Here is a 20,738-nt window from a genome sequence, read left to right as displayed (position 1 = left end):
TGGCTGAGGAGCCAGGGACTATTCCTTCTTTATACTTCCTCAGCTTCTCTTGTAGCTACCTGCAGGTCTTTATAAGGCTGTGAGGGATTTAGGGTTGCTTCTGTCTGACACAGGACTAAAGAGAGTGCTAACTAGAGGGCTCATCTTCTCCCTCTTCCTTCTCCCGCCCCAAAGTAAATCAGCATAGACTTCCGTTACTGAATTTGAAGAGCTATTTTAATTGAGTCTGAGCCATATGTCTTTAAATGTGGAGCACAAGTAAACTATTCTACCTATGCTGTAAATAAAGAAAAAAATCACCATCTTTACTTTATAACAAAAATGCATTAGTTTCTAAAGGAAAAATTACCTGTTGGGTCAGTATGTAACGGCTTTGGAAAAAAATTGACAAATGGTGTAGTGTTTCTAATAAACTCCAAAAATACTTGAAGTCCAGAATAAGAAGATAGACTAGTAAACTTTATCAATACACTTTACGTTGTATTAATAGAAATGTGTAGGGAAAAAAGCTGACTAGCTATTGAATAAGATGGGATTGATCCTTCATTTGCTTGCTCTAGTTGAAATATGCTGTATTCATCAAAAACTACTTTAAGGTAGTCTATCTGTAGTTGTATTTGTTCACTGTGAGGGGTTCATATTAGTATACTAAATGTTCAGCTAAGGTCAAATTAGAGTAATTGTTATCTAGGACAGAATTATATAAGCAAGTGTTTTGAAAATTCTTAAATGTTTGCTTTATAGACATGAATGAACACAGCTCTCGAAGTCATAGTATCTTCCTTATTAATGTAAAACAAGAAAACACTCAAACAGAACAGAAACTGAGTGGAAAACTTTACCTTGTGGACTTGGCAGGTAGTGAGAAGGTAACTTTTTCTTCATTATATATTTGAAAACTAAAGAAACATAACAGAACCTTGTTTAACATAGAGCTCAGGTTGCTCAAGTATTGCTTCCTATGAACACACAAATCATAATACTGAGTCTTCAGCCAGCTCCACAACTCTCTTCAACTCCAGCGCTCAGATGTGAAGCCCAAACTCCAGTAAAGGCTCATTTGATATACATCCAATTGACAGATAAACTTAAATTTGGTAAAATGTGTAGCGGCTTTTTGAACATGGAAAAAATAGATTGAATTTCATTGTCAGTGTTTAAATGTGATCTGACAAACTGGTTGCTCATGTTAACACTATCCTAACTCGTGATCACGTTGACTGGAAATGCATTTGAGAAACCTTAACTCTGAGACAAGGCTGTTGTGTGGACGTTTCTTACTTATTTTGAGTAACAGAATGAAGTGGTGTCATTTTGTGCACCAGTACTGAGAGCTCCCTACTAATGTGGTCCTGCTTGACTCCTATAATCCATCTGTAGACCCACATAAGGCCTGAGTCAACTATGGTTTTAAATTGAGTATGGATAGTAGCTTGAGCAGTAGGCTCAAAGCATGTGACCAAAAAGAATAAGATCATGAGAAAGGGAGATTGTTTACGATAAGTTTGTAGTGACCCTTGGAATATCAACATTATTTTATTTAAGGTTTGGGTAGAGGTAATCAAATAAAAGAAAAATATGGTTAATTGGGTACCAACCAGGTGCATTAAATAATTAGTTATATTAGTTTTTGAAAATAAATGCTTACTCCAGTAAGTAGGGAAAAATATGGCAAAGTGAAATAAGAAAACCTTGAAGAGAGCAGGTTTCAGCCTTGATCTGGTTTTAGTTAAGGTCCAATAACCAGTAAGACATCTCTGTTTGTTATAGTGTATAAAAAGACAAGGTTTTTATCAGTTTGTCACAGCTTTTCCTTGCCCCTCTGGAGTCATGCCATGATGGGAAGGCATCTTCTGGGTCTTATCCTGTTCTGAGTAAATGGCCAGAGATGTGTAGCAAAAATGACAAAGGTTTAGAAAACCTGACTTATGAGGAAACATTTAAAAAAAAAACTGGCTATGTTGTTGAATCTTCTTCATTGTTTAACTGGTTCTTAAAAATCTTCAGTGAGCACAGTTTTCTAACAAGTTGTGCACCCATCTTAGAACATATATATTTTTGTTTTTGTAGTTTACACTTAATGCTTGGTTTACATTAATAAGATTAAAAAGTAACTTGAAAATTCTTTCAGTGTAGATTGGGAGAAGGAGAGGGAGGAGAAATGAAGATCATAGAACTGTGGAGCAAGGTTGGACATTTAGGCTAGAGAGCTAGACTGGGCAGCAGATCTGAGGACAGGAACTGGTGAAGCTTCCTGTTCTTCAGTCTCTCCTGCCTTTATCCATTACCCTCAAGTACCTTCTGAGGGAAGTGAGATTGGAGTAATTTTCCACTGCACTCTCTTCTACTCTTGTAGACTTTCAGTTCCAGGTACCTATATCTAAGGGTTTTTTTTGTGGCAGAGGCTGTTTCTGAATCTGGTCCATATTATCTTTTTCTATTGTTTAAGATGGTAACTTTCCTGCCTTATACCAACTAACTCATTAGTCAATAAAGTACAAGCCATAACTTTGAATTTCTTAGCTCTTGAGCATGAATAGTATGATTCAGTCCTTTTTTAATGACCAATGAGTAAGTACAGTTGATCAAACTTTCACCAAAATGGCTTTTGACAAAATTGGATTTTTGACCAACTTTTTTCACAGGAAGTGTCTGCTTTCTTTGGAAAATTTTTGATTTTCTTTGAAAAACTGAATAGACTTTAGCTGGAAACTTTTGGTTTTTGATGGCAAATCAGAGATTTTCTGGGGGTGGTGTGGTATGAGGGAAGATAATCTATTTTCCCAACTAGCCTACCAAGTAGTGATGCTATAGTGACTCTTGGCTTAAAGAAAAAGAAAAGCAAGCTGTTCAGGCTTTTTTAATAAATACTGACTCTGAAAGAGGCTTTCTAAGATGTTTGCTTTTGTTGTCTAAATCTTTTTAGGTTAGTAAAACTGGAGCAGAAGGTGCTGTGCTGGATGAAGCTAAGAACATCAACAAGTCTCTCTCAGCTCTTGGAAATGTTATCTCTGCTTTGGCTGAAAGCAGCGTAAGTGCATTTTTTTAAGTCCAGAAGAAGAGACAATACAGATGTAATAGTACCCAGAACCATGGGCTGAGATTTTCCAGGTAGTGCATGGGATTTAACCACACTGCCTTAAAAATCTAAACGGTTGTATCACTGCACTACAAACTGTAGCCGTGCCTGTTGCAGCGTCACTCTTGGCGTGTAAAGCAGAATTATAAATAAACTTATATAATGTCAGAAGAGTATATTAAATATTTTACTGGAAGTTTCCTGTACCCTAAAATTACAAAAGCTTAGACATAACTCTTTTATTTGAAAGGCTTATGCTTATAACCACTGTGATGGGCATGGTTAAGAACCTGAAGATAATTTATCTTTACTATCCTTCTTGCTTAATTATGCTGGTCTTAGCTGAACAGAGTACAGATCCTTATCTAACAAACTGGATAGTTAAATCTGTCAACTCTCACTTACTACTTCAAGTATATGCTAATCTATACATTTATTATTCCAGACTTATGTTCCATATCGTGACAGTAAAATGACCAGAATCCTTCAGGATTCATTGGGTGGTAACTGCAGAACCACTATTGTAATTTGCTGCTCTCCATCATCATACAATGAGTCTGAAACTAAATCTACCCTCTTGTTTGGTCAAAGGTGAGTAAACAATTTAAAAATGCCTGTAGAGAGAGTGATTTTGTGCAAAACTGTCTCTGAAGACTTGAAAGCCATGAACTGCAAGCATCTTTTTATTAAGCCCCCATACATCTTATCTGGTAAGACTGATGTAAATAAACATCTTGGATGAAATAACTGCCAAAGGTGTCCGCTTTTATCAAGCAAGTAGGTTGAACTCTTAAATGCTACTGCTGATTGCATGTTCAAATATACACATTAATACTTCACTTTTTCTTTTTAAAAACCAAAGAGGTCAGTGCAGAAAGATGCTAATGCAGAATCATTTTTAATTTAAGTTCACAGATGGTTGAGGTTCCTATATCAAATATAACATAAACACTTAAAATTTCTTTAACTCATGTATACACACTAAGCATAGCAGTGCCCAATTATATAGTGTCTAAAATATCCATAAACAGGGCTTGAAAAAATCCACTCACCATGTCAAGTATGAATTTTTCTTGTGTAGTGAACAAATATCATCTTCAGTAGAGTTTTAACTTTAATTTAAAATAAAGCTTCTTACTCTTTAGATCAATCTTTGCTACCATATGTTGTCTTCCTAAGACTGCAGAGTTCCAGTGCTTCTGCAGCTGCTCTTAGTATGTTGCAGAGTAAATACTGACCATTGTGTGAGAGGATTTTTTTGGCTGTTACTATTCATAATCCTATGGACTTCAATGAAACTGGGAATTGTTGATCTTGCTCCTCTGCTGCTTAGTGAAGCACGGAGCAGTAGAAGAGGCTGTCACTGGAGCTATTCATGGAGAAATGAGGACAGAGAGTAGTAGAATAACAGAGACCTCACCAAAGCCCTCTGCAGCCTTTTGAATAGGGGAACACACACAATGCTGCATCTCCTTTCCAGCAGCTGAGGAAAGGGGGGTTGCAACAGGGGGTTCAAATTTCAGACCCCTACTCTTTAGGGGAAATACAGATAGAGCCCCTGAAGGAGGTCCAGTGACAACACCCTGATAGGAATCCCAGCAGGTAGGAGTGCCTGGATATAGGTATCTCATCTGGGTGTTTCCCCTACACAGTGAGGAATCCATCATTTCTGTGTAGGGGAAACCCAGGTGAGATGTCTTTTGCTATTGGACATCTAGTAAAGCCCTGCATATGTGGATGAGGGTGTGAGCATGTGTGCTATGAGTTGCGGGACAGAGAGCAATGGATGGGATGAATGAGAAAAGGGATTTATTAGAAAACATGAGGGCAAAAAGTAAGGTGCATGGATACACACAATAAGGGGAGGAAATAGACAAGGATATATATTGAAGTGGAAGGTGAGAGAAGGAAACAGATACTTGCTTCATAGTCCTGATTTCTGCCTCTTCAGTTTCACTTTGCTGTTGTGGCTACTGGTAAATTGGGAAAGGGCATGTGGCTGCCAACAAAACATTGAAACAGATTATGCACAAGGTAAACAACTGAAAAATAGATAATTGCTAACTTCTTCTAATAGTGTCCCCAGGGCCCCAACATGGGGGGCGGGGGAGTATACTTTACTGGGGCCTGGAGGCCCTGGAGGCCCAACCCAGGCTGCAACCCCCATGGGTATGTGTGTGGGAGGGGGCCCGTGTTACAAGTTTGTACTGGGCCCGAAAAAATTATTCTTGGGCCATATGTGTCCCCTGGGGTGCTCCACTCTAGGTGTATCTATGCTCTAATCGGAGGTTTTAGGTAGCAATATTGCTTCAGCCCGCACGTGTGTGCTCTCCCTCCCTTCTGGTCTGCCTCAAAATGTGACCTTAATGTTGAAAAAATCAAGGCTATCGAGCACCGCAGGCAAATCTCTTTTTCAGTTCCTTCTGGACCGCCTTTGGCCTCAAACAGAGCAAGCAGTTCTCCCTGCCTTATCTGCATCCTTAGCATAAGTAGTTATGTTTTTCTTTTGTTCTCCTTAATTGTTAGTGTTTCCTTTTTAACAGTTGGGATAAAAAAAAAAAATTTTTTTTTTTAATTAAAAAAATTAAAGAAGAAAAATAACTTCAGTTTACATTTCCCACCCTGTCTGGGGGGATTCCCCCCCACATCCCTTGCGCACACGTTTAAAAGACTCGAGTACTTTCAGTTTTAAAAAAAAAAAAAAGAGAGAGAGAAAAAGAACTTTCTTCTGCATTCCTCACTGCTAGAGGGTGATATGCCTGGCTCCCCTGGCTTCAAGAGGGGCCTCTCCTGCAAGGAGTCTATCTTGTAACGGACAGATGTTCTCACTGTGTTCAATGCCTGGGAGAGTCTCATATCCCTCGGAAGTGCTCCCTCTGCCACCAGCGAAAACCAGGGTCTTGCAAGAACTGGGAACTGAAGTTAAAACTCGTCCTTATGGAGAAGGCACTTCATCCTCCAAGGGACTCTGGTGCCAACTCTGGATCATCCTTGGAGCCTTCAACTTCAAAGGGAGCAGAGTAGTTGAAAAGACCAGCAGATTCCCCCTGTAACGGTTCGAGAAAAAGGGCTTCAAGTCCCCCAACTGAGTCATTTGCTAGCCAGAGGGGTTCTCCCAGTGTGGCCACCTCCGGTAGTGGGAGCTCCGAAGCATGGTATCCAGAAGCATCAGGGTGCCTCTGATATGGAGCTCTGCTGCACTGCCTAGAGATGCTAGGCTTCTTAAGGACAAAGACAAATACCATTCCGCCTCTAAAGGAGCAGCACCAAGAATACCTTCGGTACCAGATGTGACAAAGCTCCTGTCTAAGGAATGCTGTGCACCTTCACAACCATCAATACTGACAATGTACCACAGATACTGCTACGTGGTACCGAGTAAGCCGACTGTACTGCAAGAGTTCCGGTACTCTAGAGACCTGACAGTTGGGGAAGAATCGCAATCCCCATTACTCAGTACTGGGGCTCCAGTACCAAGCACATCTGGGCACCCAGACTTGCCCGTCAGCACCGAGCCATGTACTACCAATACCCTGGTCAGTACCATCTTTACCCAGTAACGAATCTGACAGTGACCAGGAGGATGTCATTTTCCTGGCCCCTCATTGTGGCCTGCCGTCACAATACAAGAGTCCTCAATTCCACTGACCCGACCCATGGTCATAGTATGGGACCACTTGGGCACCCCCATCACCCAGACCCTCTTCCTCCTCTCCATACCTAATGGCTGTATTGGGGTCCCTGGGTGACATACAGATCCCATACTTCGTGTGCGACTAGTGTCTCTCAGAGAATGTCTGCCAGACAGTTCCCTACAGCATCGCTATTCAGAGCCCCTGAACCAGAGGAGGAGGGAACTTTTGAGGAAAGGAGGAAAGACTCAAAATGGAAGCTACACCTCCAGCAAGCTTCTCCTTGTCTTTGCCAGATGAAGCTGTAAACCCCCCCAGTCTCCCAATCACTAGCTGATTATTTCAAGAACTTCCAAGACCTTATTAAGAGGGTGGCAGATGAACTGTAGATTCCCCTAAGGGAGGTGGCAGATACACATCAAAAGCTGGTGGATATTCTGCAGATTTGACCTGCCAATCAATGAGGCAATTCTAGATCCTGCCAAACTTATCTGGCTGACACCAGCCTCCATCTCACCAATCGGCAAGAGAACTGACGAAAAATACTATATCTCTCCCCAAGAGGCAGACTTCCTCTTTCAATATCCACAGCCCAACTCTATTGTAGTGGGTATGGTTAATGCACAAGGCAAACAATATCATGCCAAGCTGACCCCATGCTATCAGGATTGGAAAAGGCTAGATCTCTTCGGGAGGAAGGTGTGTTTGTTGGCAACATTGCAGTTTAGAGTCGCAAATTACCAAGCTGTTATGGCCAAATATGATTTTATTAATCATGGGGAAACTCAATGCGTTTCTGGAACATTTACCTGAGACATAAAAGGAGAGGTTTCAGGCTGTTGTCAGAGAGAGTCCATTAGTAGCCAGAACAGCACTACAGACACTGGACGCAGCCAATACAGCGGCCCGCTTAGTCTCCATGGCAGTGGTAATGAGGTGGGCTTCTTGGCTAACCTTTCCGGGTTGCCAAAGAGATGCAGACGACAGTGGAAAGATCTCCACAAAGAGCTTGGGGCCTTGAAACGTGAGAAGACAAACTTCCCTCCACACCTGGAAGGATTCCTTGGCCACATTACATTCCCTGAAAATCTGCTTTGCGGGACAGAAGAGAAGAGAGCTCTTAGACATAGCACAGATCACGACCTCCTCAATATTCACTGTCTCAACGCTATTACGAGCTTCAATGAGAGGCCCAGAGTTCAGAAGCGGAAGCAGTCAGCACCCCAATCCGCAGCCTCGCAGACTCTCTTCTAAGTACTTTTGACTGGTTGGTCAAGGGCCTAAACAATTATAACTTGCAATATCAGCTGTCATTTATACACCTGTCATTCCTCTTTAGAAGTTGACTGGCCCTCTTCATTAGCAGTTGGGAGAGGATCATCTCCGATTGATGGGTCTTGGAGATTATTTTGAAGGGTTATGCCATTCAATTCACGTCCCTCCCCTATTCCCACCTTCCTTCCGCATCCCTCTTTGGGGACCCTTCTCGTGAGAACCTATTTCAACAGGAAATAGATCTTCTTTTACACCTGGGGTCATAGAACTAGTCCTGGAGCAACGTGGACAAGGGATTTTATGCCCGTTATTTCCTCATCCCCCAAGACAAAGGGAGGTTGGAGACCCATTCAAGATCTAACCGCATTAAACAAATACATGAAGGAGCAGAAGTTCAAAATGGTCATGCTAGCAGCCATTATTCCAGCTCTGTAGCAAGGAGATTGGTTTTTGGCCCTCAGCCAATACCTACTTCCACATCTTAATATGACCATCGCACATCGGTACAGTTTCTTTGGGCAGGACCATTATCAGTACAAGGTGTTCCCATTCAGCTTCTCATCTGCACCCAGGGTATTCGCCAAGGTTCTCTTCATTGTAGCGGTGCACCTGTGAGTATTGGGCATTGTGAACTCCTCATACCTAGACGACTGCCTTCTCAGGGCTCTCTCGTTTCAGAGCACCGTGCTAGCTACTCAGATGACCCTGTACACATTTGTGCAGCTGGGGCTACAGCTCAACTTACAGAAATCGACACTCATCCCAGTACAGCGATTGGATTTTATCGGTGCTGACCTTGATGAAGTACAAGTGAGAGCGTTCGTCCCACTACACAGACTCAGCACCCTTAGGAGTCTCAGTCCAGAGACAGTCCAGACCAGCCCTCAAACATTGGCCAGGAACTGCCTGCACGTGCTAGGTCATATGGCAGCATGCACCTTCTTCATCCCAAATGCTCGGATGTTAATGAGGTGTCTTCAGATATGACACACTTCTGTCTATTCCCTAGACAGGGATAGACTAACCAACCTACTATCACTGCCCTCTGCAGTAAAGCACTCCCTAGACTCGTGGAAAGCCCTATCCTATATCTGAACAGGAGTTCTATTCGTGCAACCACCACGAATGTTGACACTAATAACGGATGCCTCCCTAATAAGCTAGCAAACTTACCCTACATCACCACAAGGTTCAAGGCAAGTGGTCTTCCACAGAAGCAACCCTCCATATCAATCTTTTCAAGCTAAGGGCCATCAGGAATGCCTGTGCACACTTTCTGCCTTTCATCAAGAACACCCACTCAAAGGTCATGACATATCTTATGTATGTTTTACATATATCGCGTGGGGATGCTAGATCTCCCTCCCTCTGCACAGAAGTACTCAAATTTTGGAACTGGTGCATATGTCACAAGATGCTCATCTCAGCTGTCTACCTATTAGGAATACAGAATACGACAGTCAGAACTTTTCTCATGACCGCAAGTAGGAACTGAACTCAGGTGCTTCAAGACACATTCGCCCTTTGGGGAACCCCAACTACAGATCTCTTCACTACTTAGAACAAGAAATGTCCTCATTACTGTTCCAGGGGCTAGCCTGGAGAAACATTAACTGGCAGGCACCATCATCCTCCCATGGGACAGGGACTGCTTGTATGCTTTTCCCCCATTTCCTCTTTTATCCAAGGTCCTGTTGAAAATTTGACGAGACAGTGAGTGTTATTCTGAGTGTCCCCTCCTGGCCAAGACCAGTCTGGTTGCCTTACCTGACACAGATGGCAATATGTCCTCAGGATCCTCTTCGGCTCATTCCTCACCTACTCTTTCAAAGCAGCAAATTGATCTTCACCCAACTGGCAGGTCCTCTGCCTCCAGGCTTGGCTTCTTCTTGGTTCCAAGACTTAGAGACAATGTTCTAATGAGGTGAAAGATGTGTTGCTGCACAGCCAGAAGTCGATCACTCAAAATATTTACGTATAGAAATGGAAACGATTCTATGTTTGGTGTCATTCTAAGCACACAGACTCAACCTCGTCTTCCCTCTCTCTAATTTTAAACTACATTTTAGACCTGAAGAGGTCAAAACTCTCACTCAGGTGTATTTTGTGACCATAACTGCTTTCCAGTGTCAGGTAGACGAATACTCAGTGTTTGCTCACCTATTTATGCATAGATTCCTTAAGGATATTGGGATCTCTTCCCGCATATGAGACCACCCGCTCCAACCTGGGATCTTAACCTAATTGTCATAGCTTTGACTGGACCTATGTTTGAGCTCATGTCAACTTGCTTTCTCTTACACTTGTCCATGAAGACACCATTTGTAATTGCCATCACTTCCGCTAGGCATATAGGAGAAATAGCGGCCCATATGGCATACCCACTATATACAGTCCTTTTAAAAGACACAGTAACTCTGAGGATGGGTCCCAAGTTTCTCCCTAAAGTTGCCTCCACCTTCCATATGAATAGGCATCGTGATGGCATGGAGGCAACTCTGCATATGCTTGATGTTAGAGCACTAGCATTCAACTTAGACAGGACTAAGGACTTCAGGAACTCCCCAAAACTCTTCCTTTTGTTCGCAGAAAGATCCAAAGACTCTGCAATATTGGCTCAAAGACTATTCAGATGGGTCTCAAGTTGTATTAATCACTGTTACCAAGGGTGCAATCTGTTGCCTTTGTCCAGAATCCATACGCACGCCACGAGGTCAATTTCTACCACAGTTGCATTCCTTAAAGTTGTCCCTATCTTGGAAATCTGCAGAGCAGCAACTTGGGCCTCTGCCCGCACTTTTGCAGAACATTATGCAATCACTGGAGATTTGGCCTGCGATGCCATCTTTGGCACCACAGTAATCTCTGTTGTAACAGACCCCACTCCGAGCCCCAGTCCTCATGGGTAATACTGCTGTGGAGTCTCAGACAGTGGAGCACCCATAGAGACGCTATTTGAAGAGGAAGTTACCTTGTGCAGTAACGATGGTTTTTTGAGATGTGTGTCCCTGTGGGCTCCACAACCCACCACCTTCCCCTCTACTTTGGTGTTCTCCATAAGGAGCTCTGCAGTAGAGAAGGAACTGAGGGTGGTTGCCCGTTCAATGCTAGATAGCCTCAAGGCAGACCACAAAGAAGGGAGAACGCATGTGCGGGCTGAATGGATACTGCTACTTAAAATTTCCAATTAGAGGCACAGGGGTACATATACACCTACAGTGGAGCACCCACAGGGACACACATCTCAAAGAACCATTTTTACTGCACAAGGTGAGTAACTTCTTCATTTTATAGATAATCTGAATAGTTACTGGTAACTAGAGCACTAGGTACACTATTTTCAAATGGAAATGTAGGGTCAGATTCTTGAACACTTATTGTGAGCTACTTGAGTCATCTCTGCCACTCATTCCCTGGCTGCATACACAATTGTCTCCTTCTGTGCAAGATCTTAAATTGTTGCTCTGATTGAGCTCTCTGTTTCCTGTAATTTGCTTTATAGTAAGAATTCTGTAACACTTAATCACAAATATAGGCTCATTTTATATTTAAATCCAAAAGAGAAACATTTGTTCCAGAAAACAAAGGAATCTGGCTTTTCTTATCATTATAAACTCTAAGAATTTGCATATTGTTGGCATGAATCTGTTCTCCCATCGCTGCTACTATTCTGTCTGATTTTAATTCTCTATTTTTAAACTGCCAATTTAATAATTCCATCCACTGAAAAGTGAGTTGACTGCTTCCTTCTTAATCTGCTTGACTTTTTCCTGCCATTGTTCTTCCTTAAAGCATATCCATCTGAGGAATTAATTTAGTGAATAAAGTTTCCAGGTGGCCTTACAGAGAAAACATTTTTAGTATGGAAAGCATTTGTTGTGTGGAGTGATTCAAAAAGTTTTCTGGTAGTTTTCTTAATCTGGCAAAGTAGCTGAAAAGCAAGATGGCTGCTGTAGTGCATCTGCACCTCTGAAGTTTTGGGCTTAACATCCTTAGTTTCCAAGGTTCCTCTCCTCTGAACTGTTATTTAAGTAATTTATGAATTATTGGAAGACCAGTTTCTATATAAAGTGTGAATGTACTGAGTTCCTGCAGTCTCATTTGGTAAACCATGCATTTAGTGGCTTTCACTCACAGATCGCGAAATGCTTTACTAACATTAACTCAAGCCCTTCCGAGAGCTTTTACCCATAAAATCTGTTTCCAAAGGAACAAACATCAATTTAAAAATGTATCCTTACAGTAACATTTCCTTTTTAATTACAATTTAGGTTAAAGCCACCAAAAGTATATATGTGATAGTAATCCATTTTGTGGGATAAGAGGTATACCAGATGTTCTCAGGAAGTGAGAAGTATACTCTGTTCAGGGTTCCCCCACATACCTGTATATGGGCCATGTCACTTCTAGCAGCAGAAAACCTGGATGCCACCCTCTTCCCCCATATAACTCTGTGGCCATATTGGGACCCTGATGAGCTGATTGCCAGCAGTTCTTCAGGGCCCTAATCTTCTCCCATTGGGATGATAGGGGAAACTCACGCTTCTCCTCCCCAGCAACAGAGGAAACACTTGAGGATCAAGAGATTTGGGTGGACAAAGAAGGCACTCCTCAGACTATCATCTCTTACTCTTTGTCAAATGAAGCAGTAATGTCTCCTCCTCCATCTATTGCTAGTAATTTTTGGCAGTTCCAAGACCTTGTTAAGCAGGTGGCAGACTCCCTACAAATACCTTTTGAGGAGATCAGAATTCCAACACAAGCTGTTGGATAGTCTTCACTCTGTAGTGCAATGCAGAATTGCCCTCTCTATAAACGAGGCTCTGGAACTGGCAAAAACCATTTGGCAAACCCTGGCTACAGTAAAACCCACATGTATGAGGGCTGATTAAAAAAAAATTATTACGTTCCCACAAAGGACTCTTGAGTTCTTATTTTCTCACTCAATCTCTGGTGGTTGACACAGTGAATGAACCGGGCAAACAACATCAATATAAATCAACCACATGCGACAGAAACCAGAAGTGCCTGGACCTTCTGGGGAGAAAATCTTATTCATCAGCAACCCTACAATTCTGCATTGCGAAGTACCAGGTGCTGATGGCCAAAAACAACTTCACAAATTATATAAATTTTGGATTGTTTATTCATCATGAAATTATGGAACTGGTGCATAAAACATCGCTGAGGAATTTCAGCAGTGTATCTTCCAGACAGACAAATTGTCCTGGCTGATGGTCTCAGCAGGTGTTCTTCCCAAGATTATGAATAGGAATTGGATCCCCAGGTTCTAGTTGGCATTTTTCAGACTTGAGAGTTTTGAGAAATGGACCTCTTTACCACAGCTACAAACAAAAAATGCCATCTGTTTTGTTCGGGGAGGGTAGGTCGCAATTCCTGGGGGGATGCCTTCCTTCTCCCTTGGTTTTCTCCCATCACCTCTGATCCTCATAGTGGCCAACAAAATCAGACAGGATAAGACCAGAGTCATTTAACACTCCAGTTTATTCAAGGCAAGCATGGTTTCCTTACTGTTCCACCTAGCTCTTTATCCACTGATAAATCTTCTGATCACTCCTGAGCTCCTCAGGGTACCAGTTGACTGTTGCATCCCAATCTGAACAGTCTCCTCAAGGTATGGCTCCTCAATGGTTCTCAGGGCTAGAGATGTCCTGTTCTGGAGACGTACACACAGATTATTTAATAAAAGAAATACATACTTTCAAAAGAGGAGATGATTTAATTACTTGTGTGAACTCCAGAACACTCTCCATGAATCTACCTTGCTTCTGCTCATTTTGGAAATACCTTTTGCAATTTAAGAAAGCAGGACTGTCACTTCATTCCCTCCAGGTTCCTTTGGCTGCCCTGAGAGCTTGTCACACCATTATTGAGAGGTTCTCCCTATTTACTTACCTTGCAACGGCAAAGTTCATGAAAGGTCTGGGAAAACTCTTCCCACAAGTGAAAGTCCCTACCCCAGTTTGAGACCTTAATTTGGTTCTTTAGCCTCATGAGGCTTACGGCAACGTGTTCCTTATTGAATTAGTCTATGGAAACTGCCTTCCTAGTGGCTATTACCTCAGCCTGCAGAGTTGGAGAGATTGGGGCATTAATGGCAGACCCTCCTTTCGCAATATTCTACCAGGATAAGGTTTCCTTACGACTTCCTCCCAGGTTCCTTCCTACAGTGTCTTCTGAGTTTCATCTAAATCGGATCATTTCACTACCAGTTTTTTTTCTAACCGGGAGACTGTTCTTCATACTCTACATGTCAGGAGGGCATTATCCTTCTATTACTGCTGGGTATAGAAATTTTATGGCACATCATTAATGTTCTAGGAGTGGCTCCAGTCAGGGCACCACTAGGCCCAGGTGGTGGGAGAAGGGACAAGGCTGGGAGGGGAGAGTGGCTGCCACACTCCAGCCAGGGCGCTGCTGGGCCCACATGGTGGGAAAGGGGCAGGGCTGGGAGGGGGGAGTGGCTGCCGTGCTCTGGCCAGGGTGCTGCTGGGCCCATGTGGTGGGAGAGGGGCAGGGGGAAAGTATGGGGCTGGGAGAGGGAAGGGGTCACCACTGCCCTGCGCAGCTTGTTCTGCAACCTTTCTGTGGACCACCTGAATGGAGTTTGCAGACCACTGGTTGAGCTGGAGGGCCTGATGAAAAGCTCAGACAGGCCATAGTTTGCCCACCCCATCTTCGGCACATGCTTTCTATTGACACTATGCCTTAGTCAGTTTCAGATCTGATGTGGCAGTTGGAACTGTATTTCTTTCCTCTGTAACTTATTTAACTCCGAATCTCCTCCTTCCTAATGGGGATGCTGCTTGGGAATCCCTTGAAGAGGAGCACTCATATGGACATTACTTGAAGAAAGAGAGGTTAATCACCTTGTGCAGTAACTGTAGTTCTTTGAGATGTGTGTGCCTGTGTATGCTCCACTAACTGCCCTCCTTCCCTTCTGCTTTGGAGTTTCCTTCTGATACTAAGTAGTGGAGAAAGAACTGAGGATGATTCGCCCATGCAGCCTAATAGAGCTTCATTGCTAGGCACAAGGAGATCAGTGGCACGTGCATGGGCTGAACAGACAGTGTTCATTTGACAGTGCATGTGCACCTGCAGTGAAGCATCTGTAAGAGGGACACATCTCGAAGAATTACAGTTACTCACTCTGTGCACTAACTTCTCTTTCTGCCTAAACTAGAGAACATGAAGTCTGAGAGTTTCAGGTAGTTTGTCAGGATACATATCCTTTCCCTCAGTTCATTCTCAGTTTAAACCCTATTTTGTTCCCCTTCATTCAGTCCACATTAGTGATTCTTCTAAAGTTGGCATTTATGTATAATTTACAGAATTAAAATCTGCATATGTCTGATACTGGAATTATTTTCATGGTTGAAGTTAAGGTGACTCACTGGTGGTTCAGTATATGAATCTATGTGTAGGTGGTTGGAAGGAAGATGATTGTGGTTTAGAAGGGGAATTGATTAATGTAGTGTAGACTGGATGTTGAATGACTTAACTACGTACTGATGTACTATGTAGTTTTTATCTTATCACATTTATTTGAAGTTTTTCTATGTGGAATAAAGAATGACACTCAGGAACAATATTGCTGTTGGATAGGTTAGGTCATCAATTATGTGACCAAACTATGGGTGTGCATGGCTAATTTTCTCATCTTTCTATCTAGAGCTAAGACTATTAAGAACACAGTCTGTGTCAATGTGGAACTCACTGCAGAACAATGGAAAAAGAAGTATGAAAGAGAAAAAGAGAAAAACAAGACACTGCGTAACACAATACAGTGGCTTGAAAATGAGCTCAACAGATGGCGCAGTGGTAAGAATATATTAAAATTTTTGTTCTGTGAATTTTGGATTAGTAAAGAAGATAGTGAAACAGATGATCATAGTAGTCCCTTCTGGCCTTGGAATCTATGAATTGCAAAAAACTAAATTTAAAAAAATGGGTATATCAAAAAACTGATAAATCATAAGCTGTAGTGTCAGTCTGAAGTCTAATCTTCAGCTTTGCACATTATGGCTTGTTATAACCATAACAATACTTAGTTCTAGGTTAATTCTTTAATGTTACACATTTTTTTGTATTTTGTGGATCTGAGGTCAGACCTATTAGCTGCTATGCTTTTCCAGATAAGATTCAGATGTAGTGTATTGAGTTTATTAAATTAATTTTTAAAAAGTTAGATGTTTGGTACAAGTGTCTATATGAGGAAAACTATTTTACCCTTATATAACTTAGATATTGACCAACTCTGTTTTTCCAATTTAATTTAAATGTTTCCATAAACCCTGCTGATAGTTTTAACCAGGAGCAGATTTACAGACATATTAGTAATCTGTGAAAATTAGGGTTGCATAATCTTGAAACATGCTATTAAAATAGCATACAAACTTTGAGGCTACTATAGTATTCCTTACTCCTTTTAAATTAAATTGTAACTGCAACTACTGAAACATCTGGCTAAGAATATTTCTTCACATTCCAGTTCAGATGACATGGATTAGCTTTCAATTTATTGGATTTTTTTTCTTCACTAGCAGCTGTATTTGTGTTAAGTGTTCAACTTCTAGGAAAATATGTATAGCATAAAACTATATGTTAGCATGTGTATTTTTAAATACATTAAATTCTTTATGGGAAGAGTATGTTTAAAGTAAATGTACTTTGTGGGAAGCACTTGTGGGATTATGGCAAGTGGAAACTTGGAATGCTGTGTTTTGGAAAATTTACTGTCTCTGAATGGCAGGATAATTTCCATAATACTGATATTAACAGGGGATTCTATTGATTAAAGGATAAGAATATAATTAATACCCCTCAGAATGATTTAATCAAACAAACCTGATTTCATTCCTTGAGATTACAAATTTGGCTGATGAAGGTAATTACATACATGAACTAGACTACTGTAATATGTTTGATTTAGTACTCACAACAGTCTAATTAAAAAACTAGCACTATGCGCTATTAAAGCATAGATTAAATGGCTTAAGAGCTAGTGAAATGACAGATCTCAAAGTAGTCATCAGTGGGAAATCATCGAATGGTGGGAGGGTTAGTGGAATTATGCAGGGATTAATATTAGATGCTGTTTAACACTTACATCAATAATTTGGAAGTAAATATAAAATAACTGGTAAAACCTGAGGATGACATACAGACTGGCAAAATAGTAATGACAGGATCGGTATACATAGTGATCTGGGTAGCTTGGTAAACTGGGCCCATTCAAACAATATGCATTTTAATACAGTCAAATGCAAAGTTATCCATCTAGAAACAAGGAATGCAGGCTATATTGTATCCTGGAAAGCAGTGACTGTACAATATCTAGGGATCATAGTGGGCAAATAGCTCAGCATGAGCTCCTAGTGTGATGCCATGGCAAAAAGGTCTAATGTGATCCTTGGATATATAAACAAGGGAAGCAGGTACTAAGAATTGGGAAGTGGCTTTACCTGTGTATAGTATTGATGTGATTGTGATGTGTATAGTATTGATGTGACACTAGAATGCTGCATACAGTTCTAGTGTCCACATTCTAAAAATAGGAGAGGATGTGGAAAAGAGGCACAGAAATAATTCAAGGGCTGGAATAATGCCTTACAGAGAGAAACAAAGTGGATGAGGTAATATCTTTTACTGGACCAACTTCTATTGATGAAAGACAAGCTTTCAAACTAACACAGAGCTCTTAAAGCGAGAGACTTAGAGCTCAATATGTTGATCTTTGCAAAAAGAAGATGAAGAGGTGATTTGATTACATGGTATAAGTACCTTTACAGGGAGAAAATATTGGGTACTAAAGAACTCTTTAATTTACCACAGAAAGGCATAACAATAATCAAACTGGATGTTGAAGCAGAAATAAGACATACGTTTTTAAGTGAGGGTGATTTAACAACTGGACCCAACTACTGAGGGAAGTGGTGGATTCTCAGTCTCTTCAAATAAAGGCTAGATCCCTTTATGAAAGTTACGCTTTAGTCAAAAAAGGTTATGCTTAGTAAAGCATACAAGTTATTGGGCTTAATTAACTGGAATAACTGGGTGAAATTTAAAGAAAGGACCATTAGCCCATCAAGTCTGACCTCCTTATACCACAGGCCCTTAAAAGCTCTGGAATATTTTATTAACCATTTAACTAATATCTATCATAACTAGGCGGTATCTAGTATATAACTTCTCAGGATTACTTCATTTTGAAAGACATTTCTACAATTGACCAAGAGGACCTATTTATAAAATCTTTTTACTTAAGGGGAGACTGTTCCAGTTGATGAGCAGTTTGACAAAGAGAAAGCCAACTTGGAAGCTTTCGCAGTGGATAAGGATGTTGCTATCAATAATGATAAACCAGCTGCTACAATTGGAGTGACTGGTAATTTTACTGATGCTGAGAGAAGAAAGTGTGAGGAAGAAATTGCTAAATTGTACAAACAACTTGATGACAAGGTATGTTGTTCTTGCTAAATATAAGACCTTTTGGTAAGCTTATTAGAACTATAGTAGCTGATATTTAATTCAGATATACTATAGAGCTAGTACAAATGAGCATGGCTGGCGTTTTCAGTCCAGTTTGAGTTACTACAGAGAAGTCTTTCCTGCGTGTCTGGCCTTTGAGTCTTTCCCACATGCTCAGGATTTAGCTGATCACCGTATTTGGGGTCGGGAAGGAATATTCCTCCAGGGCAGATTGGCATAGGCACTGGGGGGTTTTCATCTTCCTCTACAACATGGGGCACGGGTCACTTGCTGGTGGATTCACTGTACCTTGAAGTCTTTAAATCATTATTTGAGGACTTCAGTAACTCAGTCTTAGGTTAGGGGTCTGTTAACAGGAGTGGGTGGGTGAAGTTCTGTAGCCTGCGTTGTGCAGGTCAGACTAGATGATCATTATGATCTCTTCTGACTTTATAGTCTGAGTCTATTTAACATGGTCTCGCTGCAGTTCCAAGGGATTAAAAGCAACAGAAACCATCATCTCATTTGGGACTAATTGACATTCTTCTTGTCAGTTTCAGCAGGGGCTGGAAATTGAAAGGATATGAAGAACAAAGCAAAGTAGGGAGAGCATAGGAAGTAGGTGAAAATGGAGGCTGATGTAGGCAGAGTAGATTTGAGTAGTCTTGAAAAATATTCTGCAAGCAACTAGTTGAAATAATCTTGATTAGTTGGATATCTATGATAATACAGATAATCTATGACAATACAATCTATGATAATACAGCGGGAGGTACTATGTGATTAAATTGACATTTGAGTAGTCTGTTTTGGAAAAGCTGAGGGATGTTGCTCATTTTGTCTGTAATTATATTTTACTTGAAATATGCCATTTCGTTACATATCTCTAAAACATAAACAATATTACTAAATACCTTGAAGTAGTGAGTTTATTTAAAGTAAGGAGCATTTTCATCTTAAGTAGTTTACTTGGAAGTTGAGGAGGAAACGTCCCTAATTCTTGAACTTGGAGAAGGCATTGTGACATAACACAGGTGTAAGATTTTGCTCTTGGGTGTAAAGTAAATTACTACAAATGCATTTAAAGCTAGAAGTTGGCTTTATTTTTTTCATATTCCTTTTGAGTCAGTGAATCTTCTGTCTTGTATTTAGTTTGATAATTGTCTCCAAAAATGGAAAGGTTGAACAACTGACTTCTAATGTGTATTTGGGATATTTGTGTGTTCAAACTGTTCAATGGGTTGCTGACTTTAACTACAGGATGAAGAAATCAATCAGCAGAGCCAATTAGTAGAAAAGTTGAAGACACAAATGTTGGATCAGGAAGAGGTGAGTTTTACTATTGCGTATTTTATTTTGGGTTTTCATTTGATACAAACAATAATTGGGGATAATGCTGGAAAAAATCCATCTTAAAATTTACTAACTTTTCAGTAAATTGATTGTTTAGGATGATTATATAAGTAAACTGGTTTATATATTACCACATCATAATTCGTCTCCAGTTTTAAAGTCAGAAGCTAACTGCTCATTATCTATCCAGGGGTCCCCATTTGAGATACTTTGGCCAGTCAGTAACTAAAAATTCACAAACCTTGTTACCAATTTAGTATGTCTGTTAAGAGTTTTGTCATTGTAAGACTTAAGTACTCCCCACCTCTTCATGCACATCAAGAAGTCTCATTCTTTAGAAATTTAAAAATACTCGGTGCCTCTATAGGAAGAGTGTGAAATGGGGGGAGGGGAACCTCTAAGTAGTGTGCTCATTTATCATTGCCATATTTTGATCACAAAACTATAATTGTTCAGTTTTCCAAGGCATTCACTTGTGACATCATAAGAGGATAACTGCATACAAATTATCTAGGTTTGCTAGAATATTCAGTCTGATATATTGGACAGAATGTTTTCTTTTTATTTATGAACTGAATATGAATCTGCTGTTGTGTAATATCAACCAAAAGCTTTTCACGTGTTACAGTTTACTTTCAAAACCAAAGCTCTACCAAATCTTTCAGTTTCTCTTTATTTTGACAGATTTGTGACAGTAATATCATCTAATCTCCATACAAAGTTAACATAGGCTTTTACAAAAAATTAACAACTTTTAGTTACTGAATTATTTCTTAATTTTAGATGCAGATGGATCCAGTGCTAGAGAAAAGAGAAGGGGAGAGTGAGCAACCTTGCCTGGCTCTCCAATATAAAAAAATATTTACTTCGTTTTAAAGTTTTGTTTGAGTATATAAGACCTTGACCAT

General features: G+C 40.6%; 1 protein-coding gene across 2 annotated transcripts in view; it reads left to right on the top strand.

The window, feature by feature from the left end:
- Window positions 1-20,738, top strand: part of KIF5B (kinesin family member 5B) — a 75,982-nt gene that overhangs the window by 21,898 nt on the left and 33,346 nt on the right. For both annotated transcript variants that reach the window (XM_067542607.1, XM_067542608.1), the window contains exons 8-13: window positions 745-869; window positions 2,927-3,031; window positions 3,525-3,670; window positions 15,680-15,828; window positions 18,275-18,468; window positions 19,738-19,806. In XM_067542607.1, coding sequence (XP_067398708.1) covers window positions 745-869; window positions 2,927-3,031; window positions 3,525-3,670; window positions 15,680-15,828; window positions 18,275-18,468; window positions 19,738-19,806 — 788 coding nt within the window. The remainder of the gene's footprint in view (window positions 1-744; window positions 870-2,926; window positions 3,032-3,524; window positions 3,671-15,679; window positions 15,829-18,274; window positions 18,469-19,737; window positions 19,807-20,738) is intronic.

Source organism: Emydura macquarii, unplaced genomic scaffold, assembly GCF_026122565.2.
Source record: "Emydura macquarii macquarii isolate MOO-44397 ecotype Brisbane River unplaced genomic scaffold, CSIRO-AGI_Emac_v2 contig_719, whole genome shotgun sequence".
Lineage (NCBI taxonomy): Eukaryota > Metazoa > Chordata > Testudines > Chelidae > Emydura > Emydura macquarii.
The sequence above is the reverse complement of the archived record's forward strand: the minus strand, read 5'-3'. Positions and strand labels throughout refer to the sequence as shown.